Genomic DNA, 13,971 nt, shown 5'->3' on the forward strand with positions numbered 1-13,971 from the left:
TAGTAAAAATACTATTAAAATAAGAAATAAATTATTATTAAATTTGAAAACTTAACTTTTATGTTTATTTAAGGGTTTATATATATATATATATATATATATATATATATATATATATATATATATGTGCATTAAATTATCAAATAAATAAAATCTTTATTCTAAATTTCTTCTATCAAATGTGTTAAAAATTCAATTTAAAATGTATATCTTTGACATACAATAATTTAATATAGTATATATAATGTATAAATTTTGATGTTAAATCTGTAAGTTAAATTTATTCTAAGATGCACTTTGGATAACTACAGAATTAATTATTTTTGTAACTTAAAAATTCCAAGATTTTAGTGGAAATGAAAAAAATAAATTAAAACATATTATTTTAAAAAATAGTATTAGTTATAGTCTTATTAAACTATAAAGGTGCAAGAAGAATAAGAAAAAAAATAAACAATAAAAAACTCCAAAATGTAAAATTTAAAATTCCATTTTATGTTTTTGATAAAATAATTGGTTTTTTAATTTTTTAAGCAAGTGATAGATCTAAAAAAAGAAATATTCAACATTAAAGTTAACTTAATCAAAAGATAAAAAAAATTATGTGAAACTTCTGTTGAGAGTAGAAGAGACACAATAATATTAGAAACAAACATTACAAAGCATAAAAATGCATAAACGGTAAAGAGCTCTTTGTAGAGACAACCTTGGTACTCATCTAAACAAACACCACTCTTCTCAAGAACACTAAACAAATAATCCAAATAAAAAAATTAAAACCATCCTTCTATATATATATATATATATATATAAATTGTAAAATGCTAATTCAACCTTGAACTAACAATGATGTGCTTTTGGAGTAAGAGGCTATTACCTCATTAACATCCAAACCAAATCCGAATAAATCTGATCAACATTGAGATGCACTGAATCAGACTCGAATCAATTCATCCCCGGGTATGTAGCACAGGGTATCTCGAAAACCGGGTACGGTGACGCAGGGTGTTGCTGCGTCAGGGGGTGCCAGATCGAATATGAATTCTATAGGGGTAGGAGTTATCCACGTCAGATGGAGGAAGGGACGGTGATGGGGGGTGGGGGCGATGCCGAGGCCTGGCCTGGCTCGACTTTGCCTTTGTCCGCAATGCTTGCTTTGCTTTGCTTCCTTGCCCGGTCTTGCTTTTCTTTTTCTTTTTCTTTTCTTTTTCCCCTCACATGGATCAGCATCGTTACTGCTCTCTAGCTTCTTGTCGGAGCCACGCTTTCATCTCTCGCTAGCTCGATTGAGTGAGTGATTCATGCCTGCCGACGCGCTTTTGGATCGCATTTCCTGCCGCTTCACTACCCGGTAAGTCGATATCATGGGAGTCGGTAAGGTTTCGCAGACTGTCCGCTCCGACGGAGCACTGGACGGCAACAGTATGTGGTCGAGTTCACGTTTTTGTCTTCTGGTTGAGAGGTTTATAGGGCTTTGATCCTCGAGATCGATCTTTCCATGCATTGTGGTGGTGCAATTTCGAGCTCCGTCCAATTTTCAACTCGTTTCGGACTTAGGTTTTTTTAAAATGGATTCTTGGGTTTTTAGATTGGTTTAGTTCTTGAGTTGCTTGAATTTCGGTAGAGTGGAAGGATATTGTGGAGGATGATCGAAGATGCGGTGGTTGTTTCATTCCTGATTGAGGATTCTAGTTATGCGATCTTTTGCCCTTGGAAACTATTGGATCAACGGAGAATTCGATACCGATGTGGCGTGGGTATTTAGGGTGTTCGTGAATTGGGCTTTGAACTCTTTCTGATTCTGATGTTTCAGGAAGGTGTACAGTTGAAGCCTTGTGATTTCTGGGTTTTCTTTTACCGCCCAAGTGTGGGACCGTCTTCTTTACTTCCGCAATTGAGTCCAAAGTGGTGGCCATGGCTATGGCTGAAGGGGAGCCTGAGAAGACGAGCAGGGGTACTGTGGGGTTTGCTATAATTGAGGAGAAGGATACTTGTTTGTGGACCAAATTACCGCGGGAGTTGCAACACAAGGTTTTTAGCTACTTGCCTCTTCGGGATTTGTTTCAGATTCGATGCGTTTGCAGAGATTGGCGATACGTAATTCATCGCCGTGGCTTTCGCAGCGTGTACGATGCAATGCACAGCTCAGAGGACCCCAGTCCTTCAATTTGTTATATAGGATCTTATTATCCGAATTATTTACAGTGGTCGACATATGACTATGCTTGCAAAAGGTGGAGGATTATGCGGAGTTTCCCTCCTCAAAGTAGAGTTGAGCACGATCGTGTTGATTTGAGCGTGTGCTCGGTGAATGGGCTTCTGTGTTTAATGCTCTGGAAGCAAAAGGCCAAGGTTCGAATTCATTTGCCATGGCAAGTGTGGAATCCTCTTACGAACAAGTGGAAGCAACTTCCTTCGTGCAAGCATAAAACTGTCAATCGAGGGACTTACTTTGTGCACGCTTTTTCCGATGACACGACGAAGTCCTATAAAATCTTGATGGCTCATAATCCCAAGAAGCATCTTTACCAATATACCGACACCGACACAAGCTTGGTGACGGAGATTTACGATTCAGCAACTGATACCTGGAGAGAAGCCTCACCATATAATCTCCAGCTGCCTCTGAGTCCTCTTAATCAAGCTCCTAAGAGAGGCGTGCGTTGCGATGATGTAATCTATTTTGTTACAAGAACGTCAAATGAGAACATTCTCTTGTCTTATGACATCAAGAAGGATCAATGGCATGAAGAAATCACTGACGAGGAGTGCATGGAGATTTTCGAGTGGGATGGGCGTGTGATGACAGCTATGCCTTTGCTTACTAACGGTTTCTACATGTACGAAGATTTTTACCGAATCTCAATCTTTGAAAGAAATTCTGCTACTAAGAGGTGGGTTGATACTGGAATTGAAATTCCTTACAAAATCAGGAATAAGTTTGTTGAGGACGAGGAAGGTGTTGAGATAGCTGCTAGTGGAAATCATCTAGCCATCACTGGTTATACTAGAGATGGAAGTTTTAGGATTGCTATTTATAAAAGGGCAGAGAATTATTGGAGATTTCCTCCCACTGGGGCTTTTTCGGATAAGATACGTCAGGCAAGGGTAGAAGGATTGTTTCAATTTAAGCCAAGGTTAGAATCGGTTCCTTGATCTGAGGTCTTGAATAGTTAAGGATAGTATTAACATTCATTTGGATTGAAATTGCGCACGTTCAATCCTGGGTTTCATGCCACAACTCGGCTACTGAATTTGCATAAGTTTAAGGTTGATGTATGATCCAGCAATTTCTCACTCCCATAGTCTAATAATTCATGGTGATCGTAACATAAATTTTCTCTCCATAATCATCTTTTCTGATTATCGTTTCAATCAATGACACTAGGTATTTATTTGATGAGCACTTATTTTCCTATCTGCTGCCTTTAGCTTCTTCTGTGCACACATATTTGTTGCTGGTTTGGACCCCTACTTTGGAAGATCTATTTTTCTCATCTTAGAGAGGATAACATGGTAAAAATGAGGATCTTGAGATGTTGCTCACGCCAGGTTTCTGTTTCAGCGATTCTAATCTGGAAGTTCATTTTTATCATATTACTAAAGTTGTCTTATCTCATTTTGTAGCAGTTGTCGACGAAAGTGTGTCAGGTCTACTGTATGTGCATTTTCCACCTCAACTCTGTTCCAGACAATCCTTGATATATGTCTGTCGTCAGTCCATTAGTAGCGCCATCGAAGAATTGCAAGAGCAGTTCTGGCTGTCTCGTTAACACACATCAGGCAGAAAGTGGGAGATTTTTCGGCACAGTCGTGATACAGTTCTCCTTGTCTATAGTTGTAGTCCAGGGAGGTATCACAACACTTGCATTAGTCCGACTGGACCTCCAGACCATTGCCATTGGCCTTCTCTTGTCTGAGACAGCAAATCTGCAACCGTCATCTAATTAAGGCGGATGCCTTACGTTAGTCAATTTCGGCAAGACCACATGTCAAGCTTCACATGACCACGAAAAGCTGGCTGCAGAACGGAGTTTCATATTTCAGCTTGTTCATGGTGGGCCTGACTTATTTCTTGAAGATGTTCCAGTTGCAATGTTACTGACGATGTGCATAGCGGTATTCTTACACAGATCTAATATATAATTCCATGCCCTTCGCTTTCCAAGCGCATCTGTTTACACCACAAGACATCACCTAACTACAGGATGAGAAGACTAGTTCTGACTGTTGATTAAGGCTGCAGACAAACAGCACCAATGAGAAAATGCTTCAGCAGACTAAATAAATCGGGCTGCATACCAAAACCACCCTTTGACGACTTGGCAAGAGTAATGAAATAAAAATGCCGCAGCAATGGTACAAATGTGTCTGCTTGTACATTGTTATGTTCACAAAACACAGTAAGAACAGAGAACCCAAGCCTTTACAAGCTAAAACTAAAGGGCAATCTCAGAGTTACAACAAGCAGGTTGGATGACTCCCAAACCAGTACAGAATCCAGTGCTACGCCACACCAGTGTTCAAAAAAAAGAATGAGATTTCCTAAAAACTGATCCAATATTTTGGAAGGGCCAGAAGGACTTGATTGCCAACAATCTTTTGACAGTACCCTGGCATGCACCTGTCAAAAACTGAAACTGTGATGACGAGGCAAGCATACTAGACTAATCCGGTCTAGAGCCCCTAAGACTCCTAAGCAGTGTCTATCCGTATTCCTGTAACCTTTGCCAAATCAAGCCGTGTGATAGTCGAAGTAATAATTGCTGAACGTCGTGTCCACATGCTAGAGCTTCAATTGGAACCGTAACGGCAATAATGCATGCGCCCAGAAGTCTCTAACCACATTCGCCCTTGCTAATAAAGACGAGACTTAATTCGATGATCAGCTATACAGTATGAATCCAGTCCCTGGCTGAGTCCAAGTCCAAGCTTCCCAGTACTCCATTTAATGGGAAGTCAAATTTTATCAACTTGTCAGGAATAGAAAATATGTTCTTGCCGGTTATACACAGAGAGAAGACATTCGACGGCTTAGGTCTGCTGCATCCAATTGCGTATTGCCCAAAAGTTCGGCTCCATCAGGTCCTAGCAATCCTACAGAGCGTGGAACAGCAATCTGACTTCCAGACTCCGATTGATTCTCCTTTGTTTGATGCACATACTCGAAGAACTCTGCTACCTGTCTTGCGTACCTTCATCCGGAGTTACATTAGATCAGTTTATGTAAAGTTCAAAATTGAGGCCATCGTGAACAACTTCACAGAAACCTTTCTAGTGACTAAGTACACTAAAAATTACTTGAACTACAGGCAAGTAAGCAAACTTCCTACAAGCGGTAAAAAATACTCTAACCCTCGATGATTATGAGAAAATAAACAATGTCTACGCACCAAATCGACAATCCTGTTACGTTGACTAAAAGCTTTCAACCCAGTTTGTAGGCATCTGAGAGAAGAGAGGGGGTCATACTTCCAAGTTTGAAACAACTTACTCTGTTTTGGCATCGACATCTTTGTTGAAATCAATATTAGTGTCACAGTCCAACATCAAGGCAGGAACCTGCAAATGTAAATTATAACAACGTTTCATCGAATTTAATAAACTTTCATACTCCTCGACAATCATGAGCACTGAAAACCATTACTGCACACGACAGAGAACACCTTCTTGGTAGTAGAAATTGAAGGAGAATCAGAGGGCCATTATGGGTTCTCTTCAACTGTCGACATTGGTATAAGAACAGAAGCAGGCGCACTGACAACAGAAATCTTCAGAGGCACGCTAATGACACTTCGGCGAGTACCTCAGTGGTAGTGACAATTAAATAGAGAGTCACGGAGCAATTTCAAGCTCTCCTCATTTGTTCAATACACATCACTGGTATCCCATCGAAAGCGACAAAACTAAAAATCGATGGACCTCAATAGTAGTGACAGTTGAAGCTAGCATCATTCAACAGTCAAACATGCGTCATATGCTTGATTCAAAACAATCGTCGTAGACACACAAAAATAGCAAGAATCTTTCGTTGCACTCGTTTCATCACCCGTGGCTACACAAAGCAAACATAACTGGAGCAACCTTAAGGGACTATGATACAGAGGGCCACCTTTGGTAACTAAGAAATCATTTGGAGGTAAAGAAAAAAGAAAAAAAGAAAAGAAAAGAAAAGAAAACACTAACCTTTTGAATGCTTGAGTGGACATGGTCACCCTCCAGGTAGAACACCCGATCACGGATTCGAGGTGACATTGGCTCTCTCAGGGCTGGATTGATAGAAAGAATCCCTCCACTGCTCGACTGAACAGGTAAAAGCCATTGCTCGTGTTTTTCATGAAGCCCTTGAAGATACTCAAGACTTACTCCGTTTTCTTCTGGTCTGCATCACATAGAACCCAGCACCATTACCTCGGGAACGATTACACACCAACAAGAGGTTTTAACAAAAATATTTCAAGGCTAGTAAACGACTTAAAAACCGTTAACCCTAAACTTTGAAGTTGCCTACAAAATAAGCAATCGATTTTAGATAAACACATCAAGCCAGTTATGTAAATAGTGTGAAACCAGTTAGACAGGATGAGAACATTGTGACCTTAATAATTCATGGATTTTAAATGTTTACCTCTTTCGAGAATGTAGGCGTTGCATACATGTGTCTGGGCTAGCCCGAAGGTAGATAAAGGCATCAGGAACTAATCCGGGAAGCTCTGACACAACTGGATTAAACCACGAGTCATATATGCTGATTTCCATCTCACTCATCCACTTCGCCTCGTGTACTGCACGAACAAAGACCTGCATCACGAAGTAGAGACATCCATATCAAAAAAGTAGTTTTAAAACAGAAAAAAATTCAAGCGTCCCGAAAAGCATGAAACAACCACGTCATGGAGCTTACCATTCGATCACTGAAGACACTCCGCTCCATCAAACGCAGAGGCTTGATACCATGAGCAGACTCTCGCTCCTGCATTAGACGAGTTACAAATACGTAGTTCTGAAATGTGTATGCATACCGCTCGGGCTCCTTGTAAAACGATTCAAGGATATTGTGATGGTTGGCACCGACATCTTGCCATTTCCCAACAGGTTCGGGCACGATCTGTATGAAAAACCCAGATTCAGGTACATGATGACGACATAAATCAGTGTTATCCCCCACAGGAAGTGAAATATCATGGACATGAAAGAAAAGATTTCACTAGAAAGTGCCGCTGAAGAACAGATTTCAGTTATTGAAAGAGGGAAAAACTATACCTCAACAAGATCTTGCAGCTCAAGAGTTTCACTTGCTATTCTCTGCAGGAATGTAGACTTGCCGACGCTGATATTACCTTCCACACAGAAGGTCAATCGCTTCCTGGGGCGAGATCCTTCGTCTTTAGGAGCAAGCTCAGCCTCCACCTTGTCTCTGATATATTTGGCGATGCTCGCTGCGTGGTGCTTGTGAATGATGCCTACAGAACTCCGCAAGTATTCCACCATCTTCTCCGAGCCATTGTCACGAAACTACACGCAAACTAGCAAGGATAATGAGAAACTCTAATCTCTCTTTGAAAATGTATCACAAAATCAGCTAACGCAACAAGAGTACGAATAAAATAGGAACGGAAGAACACAAACATAAATCTGGCAAGAATTCCATAATATATACCACATATCTTCCCATCAACAGTCTTACACGATAGACAGTACACTGACCTTGTCACGATACAACTGCTTGAGCTCTGATACTTTTACAATTCCCTTCGATACTAACTTCTCCATGTTGCGAATTCCAATCCCGGGAACGGTCAGAAGGTCAGGGAATGCCTCATTTGGATGTCGCGCAACACTTGCTCCAAACGACCGTCTTCTACGTTCTCGCATTCTCTCTGCAACATGAGAATTTTTTCATTTCAGCACGTTTAACACTACGACCCGATAATCGCGCTTGAGTCCAATTAGGACAGCTGTAATGGTATTACATGCGAGTTTATAATTGCAGCATATGCGCGCTATGCGTGTGGATATCTTCATTGCAAATAAGACGTAACACACCTTGTGACAATTCAGTACCACTATCCTTCACATACATGCAGAAAAAGTGACTCGAGAAAATGAACTCCATAAAGTGCATGTCCGGCTACAACATCACGTACTATCAACATTTAATACAGTATGAATTTATCTATGCACACTGGTGAGGGTTAAGATATTACCGCCTGCATCGGTCTCTGCAATAATTGCATCCGTGTTCTTGTGCGCATCAAAATCAGTTTCGACATCCCTATCAGCTTCAGAAGACTCAGCGCCGGTGATATCATGGCGATCTTCGGAAATACTCACCTCATGCACCGCAAGAACACTATATTCTACAGGCTCTCCAGCTTCCGTAGTCGCGATTGCAGCTCCACCAACCTTCTCGGTAGCCTTGAGCGATGTGCAGAAACCTCTACAGAGACTCCCATCTGCATTATACACGGACAAGAACCCTGGGTAGGTGAAATTCTTCCTACCAGAATTGCTCGTCACTCCACCCCAACTCTTGACTAAAGAAGCAGCATGCTTGCTGCGCCTCTGCAACTGCTTACTATTCCCACCATCATAACAGGGTCTTAACAAAACGGCTCGGTCCGCCGGAACAAGCCTCTTTTTAGAAAGACGCGCATCCAACAGCTTCCCCTTCGCAGATATCTGCACCAGCCCTTCCGACGGCAGCACAGAGAAAGATGTCGCTAACGCTCGCCATTGAAACATGGTAGGGGGCATAATACACCTGTATGCCCAAGTATGCAGAGAAATTGGCCGAGGCAGAAGAAGCATTAGGATATCCCGACCATTCTCAACCTCACCAAAGAATACCTGTCCACGCCTCTTGTCACCGCGAAAAATAAACTTCTCCGCAAAAATTGAGTGAATTACTCGACCTTAAACCCTACCATAGCCACATTCACAATGCACCGAAATGATACCACTGCCTACACTTCCGACTTCAACCTCCTCGAAATGCGACCTTGAAATCATTCAAACCACTCCAGCGTCCACGCCCGACAGAAGAGGCCGCAGAAGCAGCAGAAAATCCCATTATCAACAAGAAAGTCGGGCAATCTTAAACCCCAGCGTATAAAGCTTGTTCGCGTGGAAGTGCTCCCGCTGCCGCGTCCCTGTCAACATCACTACGCAGCCAAATCCTTATATCTAGGAATTTGACGATTGTAACAGTACGGGTAGATCTACGTTGATTTGGATTAAAAGATCTGCATTTCGGGTGGATTTTTCGGTACATTAGTGGACAAGGACGGCGGCGGCGGGAGCCTTGCGGCATGGAATAGGGTTTTGAGACGCGTAGAGGAGGACGAGAAAGGAGTCCCAGACCCACCCTACCTGGCTTGGTGACTGACTAACTGACTGACTACTTACTATCTTCTTTGTTGGAATGCATAATCACAACAAAATTAATTAATTCGTGCCAAGTACGTTCATACTACTCAAATATTATAATGCAGCAAAATTGGTCAAAATATTATATTAAAATCTTATAAAATTTTATAATATCCACTAATCCGCATTAAGAATCAACCTCTGACCAACACAATGTAATATGAGTTTTCAAGAATATCAAAACAATGTCTTTATTTGTTTATTTATTTTATGTATGTAAAATTGATTTTAAGGTACCCTTCAACTCAATATTGTTTAAATTAATATCCTTGTGTTTGGAACAATGTATATTTGAGGTGGTTGATTTTCAAAATGACAAGTGTTTTTTTAATAATATTATGAAATGTGATATAAATAATATAATTGGTAATTTTTTTATACTGTAACTATAAAATTGATAAATTTTAAATCACCTACAATCTCTATTTAAGTAAAGTTATACATGAATTTGAAAAGAAATATAAAAATATGAAAATTGTGGCTAGTTCTTAAATTTTGTCAAGGACACAAACACAAAGTATTAAGAAATATGAAAAAAATACTATGTTATATTAGAAGTAAGATTGGAAAATAATAATTAAATTAAATTATTTCAAAAAAAATTTAAGACAAGATTGAGGTATTACTTATCTTGCTCTATTATTTATACTATGGCAACTGACTCAAACAAAACTTACATAAGATGTTCTAAGAACTTTATAATTCTTTAGAAGTTCAAATAAACTTTTGTATAAAATTTTTAGAAGATTATTGAAGGTTTATAAGCTTAAATAATCAATTTAAGTAATTTAATCTAACATGTATTTATGTTATCAATATAAATTTTAAATTTTAAAATAAAACAATATCCAATAGAAATATTTATATTATTTAATAAATTAAATTAAATTAATTGAAGGATGAAATTAAATTTTAATAATTTTTAAAATATAATATTTATTTATTTAATAAAAAATTATATTGTATTATATTATCTTTTTCATTTATAATTTACAAAATACATGTTAGACCAAAATTTAAAAGATGTCAACTGTGACTATTATGTTGGTTAAAAAATCATATTACTTAAAGTTAATTTATAAGTAACTATCCATAATATGACTTGAAGTACAATATATTTTAAATCATGTATTAAACTAATACTAAAATAGAATTTTATTTATTTAAATAATTATTGATATAGTTATTTATTCTAGATATATAAGTAAATAATCATGATTCCTTGATATCATTTATATACCATACTAAAAAAACCACAAAGCTAATTTTGTAATTACCTATAAGTTCAAAAAAGATTCTAAAGTAAATGTACTATCAAGGATATACATATTTATTCCAATAATTATTTATATGATTAGGTAGAAGTAAGTAAAACTAGTTTAATTTCATAATATCTTTTGGAAAAGCTTCTTAGAAGCTTTATAGATGTGATTTTGACTTTACACGTGTTTATAGTTGATTGATAGGTTAGAAACTTGTTCAGCAAATTAATCATGTATCACACGTGTTGGTAGCTTGTAAAAAAAGCTAACTATGTGGCATACATATAGAAAACTTGTTTTGCAAGTTAAGATATGTGTCTTGCAAAGTCAACGTATGTTAGAGGTTTTATTGAATATCACCACATAGCTCCTAATTAGATAGTATATATGGAGGTAAGAATAAAGCCTTCTTCACTCTTGTCAATGCCTTTCTATTCCTTGGTCTTGTTTCAAGACTTTCTACTCTTTTTGTCTTTAGCAATAGCCATTCCAGTTTAATACTATATCATCTTTGAGTGATTTTTTAATCTTTTTGAGTGACACAAGAGTATCTTCATCTTTCAATTTTTCAAGATTCATGTCCTTCATATGTACATACATAAAATCAAATTTTAATAAAATCTTCTATAAATTAACTTCTATAGTATATAAAAGTTCTAAAATCTATAAAATATTCAAAAATATCATGAGATCATGCAAAATTATTCTCAAAGTACCAAAAATATTGTACTTCTATATAACAATTATTTCAGCAATGTATTTAATAAATAATAAAAAAATAAAATTATCTTCTTTAAATATCTTGATAAGATTTAAAATTATAAGTATTTTTTAAAATCTATTTTAATAATAAAATTAGAAAATTAATAAAATAATACTATTAATAAATTAACTCTTAAGTATTTTATTCTAAAATAAGTTCGTCATATTTTAAATTTAGAAAGTTAATAAATTTAAATTTATTTTATTTTATTTTAAAGTGTTAATAATATCTCTTATTTTAAAAGACATCTAATTAATTGTCCATTTTTTTCTTTATTTTTCTACTTCAAATTATCCTAGAAACTAAAGATTTATTATTCAAACTTCATAAGAAAATAGAATTAGATGTTTTAGTTTTAAATAGATGGTTATTATTTGTTTTGGTAATACAAATTTTTAGATGTTGATTGTTATTGTTGATGTGTCTTTTATTGATTAATATAAATAAAATTTATAAAAAAAATAAAATTTAAAAACATATATATATATATATATCATATACATTTAACTCAATGATTGTAATTTTTATTTAATAATAATTTAAAATATTATAAGTAAAAATAAAAAGATAATTTTTACTATTGTTCTATTTTGATAATTATTCTTAACATTTATGTAAAATAGAATAGCAATTCTATTATAATAATTCAAAAACTTTCATTTAATTTGTTTTTACAACTTCATGTTTTATATTTGTATACATAATGTCAATTTAATAAAAAAATTAAAAAATTAAAAAATTTACATTAAACTTAATTAATTTAAAAAATACAAACAAATATTTTTTTACCAAAAATAAAATTGAGATGTAAACTATGTCAAAATGATTTAAGTAGTAACACAATTTGATGCTTGTTCTTTTTAGTTTTTGGTGTTTTAATATTTGTATAAGATAAAATATATAGTTTAGAATAAAACTAAATATTAAAAATATTAATTCAATCTATGAGTATACTGAATTTTTAAAAATCAATATAATAAAATAAAAATGGTTCTACAATTAAATTGCATGGCTCGAGTGTAAAATGTCTAAATAATTTTTAATTTAATTATTTTATAAAATAAATTTTATTCATTTTGAAAAATTAATAAATGATTAGAAATTAAGTAATGTAAAATATATACTTTCTATTGCTTATTTTAAAATAAAAATAAAATTTCTGAATACCAATAAAAATAAAAATAAAATTTCTGAATATCAATAAAAATAAAAATAAAATTACAACAATAATAAGATTGACCAACCAAAAATCTAGTGCATCTCTTACTATTAAAATTATATATATATATATATATATATATATATATATTAATTTTAAAAAAATTATAAAAAATCTTTTAGATGTTATTTTAATTTAAATATGTATATCCATGACAATGTATTTTATTTCAGAATTTATAAATGGACCAATCAAAACAAAAAATAACTCTTTATAACATCATTGATATTATGCTCAATATAATCGTTATCATTAGAAATTACTGTTCTTAATTTTATTGTAAATATTACGCAATAACTATTATTATGAAGGTCATAAAATAAATATTCTTGTATGTTTTGAGAATTCTAAATTTTACTTTAATATCACATTTTGATAAAAATGCATGTTTTATATTTATTTTATCAATGGTATTTTCTTCATCTAATAACATATGTTTTGTAATTTTCTATATAGGATATATGTTTTATAATATATTAAAAAAATCTTGATTTTTTATGTAAATAATTGAAATATAAATATTATTCATTTGCTATTGCACTTTGATATTATAATAAAAAATAATCAATTTAAGTATTTTTTTAATGCAATAACAAAGTTTTTATAATTTAATTTATTTTATTTTATTGAAAATTTTGGTTTGAAAATTATAATAATTTTTTATTAAAAATTAAATTTGATAGGGTGCAAACTTCTATTTACATTCAAACTTAAAATATTGTTTAGAAAAGGAAATCTTCTAATAGTTTTATGATTATTTAGAAATTATGTTATTTTTAATAATAAAAAATATTATTTTTTCTAAAATTAAATCAAACTACACACTTTAAGGATAAAAAAAAAATTAATCATCAAATTTTGTTTAAAGAGAGACTAATACTTTTAATTGGACATATAACATATATCCAATGTAGTTCTTAAAATTTTAGTTTTATTTTAAGGTTTCTTCTAAATATTTTAGAACATTATAAGGCTTTAGAGTGTTGGATGTTTCCTTAAATATTATTATTACAGCAAGATTATCATTCTCCAATTTTTTTTTATCTTATTCAAAATGTATACATTATAATATATTTTCTATACACACAATACTTTTCCAATCGTCACCAACATTAATGTGCACTTAAAATTTCTTATGAACATTTGAAAATATTATTTGTATATATATAAATTAATTTAAAACTATAAAATTTAATTAAAATATTTGATTTTATTTTTTATCATCAAATATTAGAAATTGGCTTCAAAATTATTTGATTTTAATTTTATAGTTTTTATAGATCAATTTTTTTTGGTTA

At 33.9% G+C, this 13,971-nt stretch overlaps 2 protein-coding genes across 2 annotated transcripts; one reads left to right on the plus strand and one right to left on the minus strand.

The window, feature by feature from the left end:
* The first annotated feature begins 1,213 nt into the window (after positions 1-1,213).
* LOC112289315 (F-box only protein 6) lies at positions 1,214-3,297 on the plus strand. The gene is made up of 2 exons (XM_024534441.2): positions 1,214-1,351; positions 1,814-3,297. Exon 2 carries the CDS (start codon positions 1,915-1,917, stop codon positions 3,154-3,156), a length of 1,242 nt encoding a protein of 413 aa, XP_024390209.1. The 5' UTR covers positions 1,214-1,351; positions 1,814-1,914; the 3' UTR covers positions 3,157-3,297.
* Positions 3,298-4,335: 1,038 nt separating this feature from the next.
* LOC112289314 (uncharacterized) lies at positions 4,336-9,059 on the minus strand. The gene is made up of 8 exons (XM_024534440.3): positions 8,208-9,059; positions 7,708-7,880; positions 7,264-7,515; positions 6,905-7,108; positions 6,629-6,801; positions 6,187-6,382; positions 5,495-5,562; positions 4,336-5,195 (listed from the first exon to the last, which is right to left on the minus strand). Exons 1-8 carry the CDS (start codon positions 8,809-8,811, stop codon positions 5,006-5,008), a joined length of 1,860 nt encoding a protein of 619 aa, XP_024390208.1. The 5' UTR covers positions 8,812-9,059; the 3' UTR covers positions 4,336-5,005.
* Positions 9,060-13,971: the final 4,912 nt, after the last annotated feature.

The sequence above is a fragment of the Physcomitrium patens genome, chromosome 12, assembly GCF_059467195.1.
Source record: "Physcomitrium patens ecotype Gransden chromosome 12, ASM5946719v1, whole genome shotgun sequence".
NCBI lineage: Eukaryota > Viridiplantae > Streptophyta > Bryopsida > Funariales > Funariaceae > Physcomitrium > Physcomitrium patens.

Coding starts and splice junctions, on each gene's coding strand:
- LOC112289315 (XM_024534441.2), top strand. CDS start 1,915: ATGGCTATGGCTGAAGGGGAGCCTGAGAAGACGAGCAGGGGTACTGTG.
- LOC112289314 (XM_024534440.3), bottom strand. CDS start 8,811: ATGCTTCTTCTGCCTCGGCCAATTTCTCTGCATACTTGGGCATACAGG. Junction 7,516..7,707: donor AGCAGTTGTATCGTGACAAG/GTCAGTGTACTG, acceptor GTTTGCGTGTAG/TTTCGTGACAATGGCTCGGA. Junction 6,383..6,628: donor CGCCTACATTCTCGAAAGAG/GTAAACATTTAA, acceptor TATGTGATGCAG/ACCAGAAGAAAACGGAGTAA.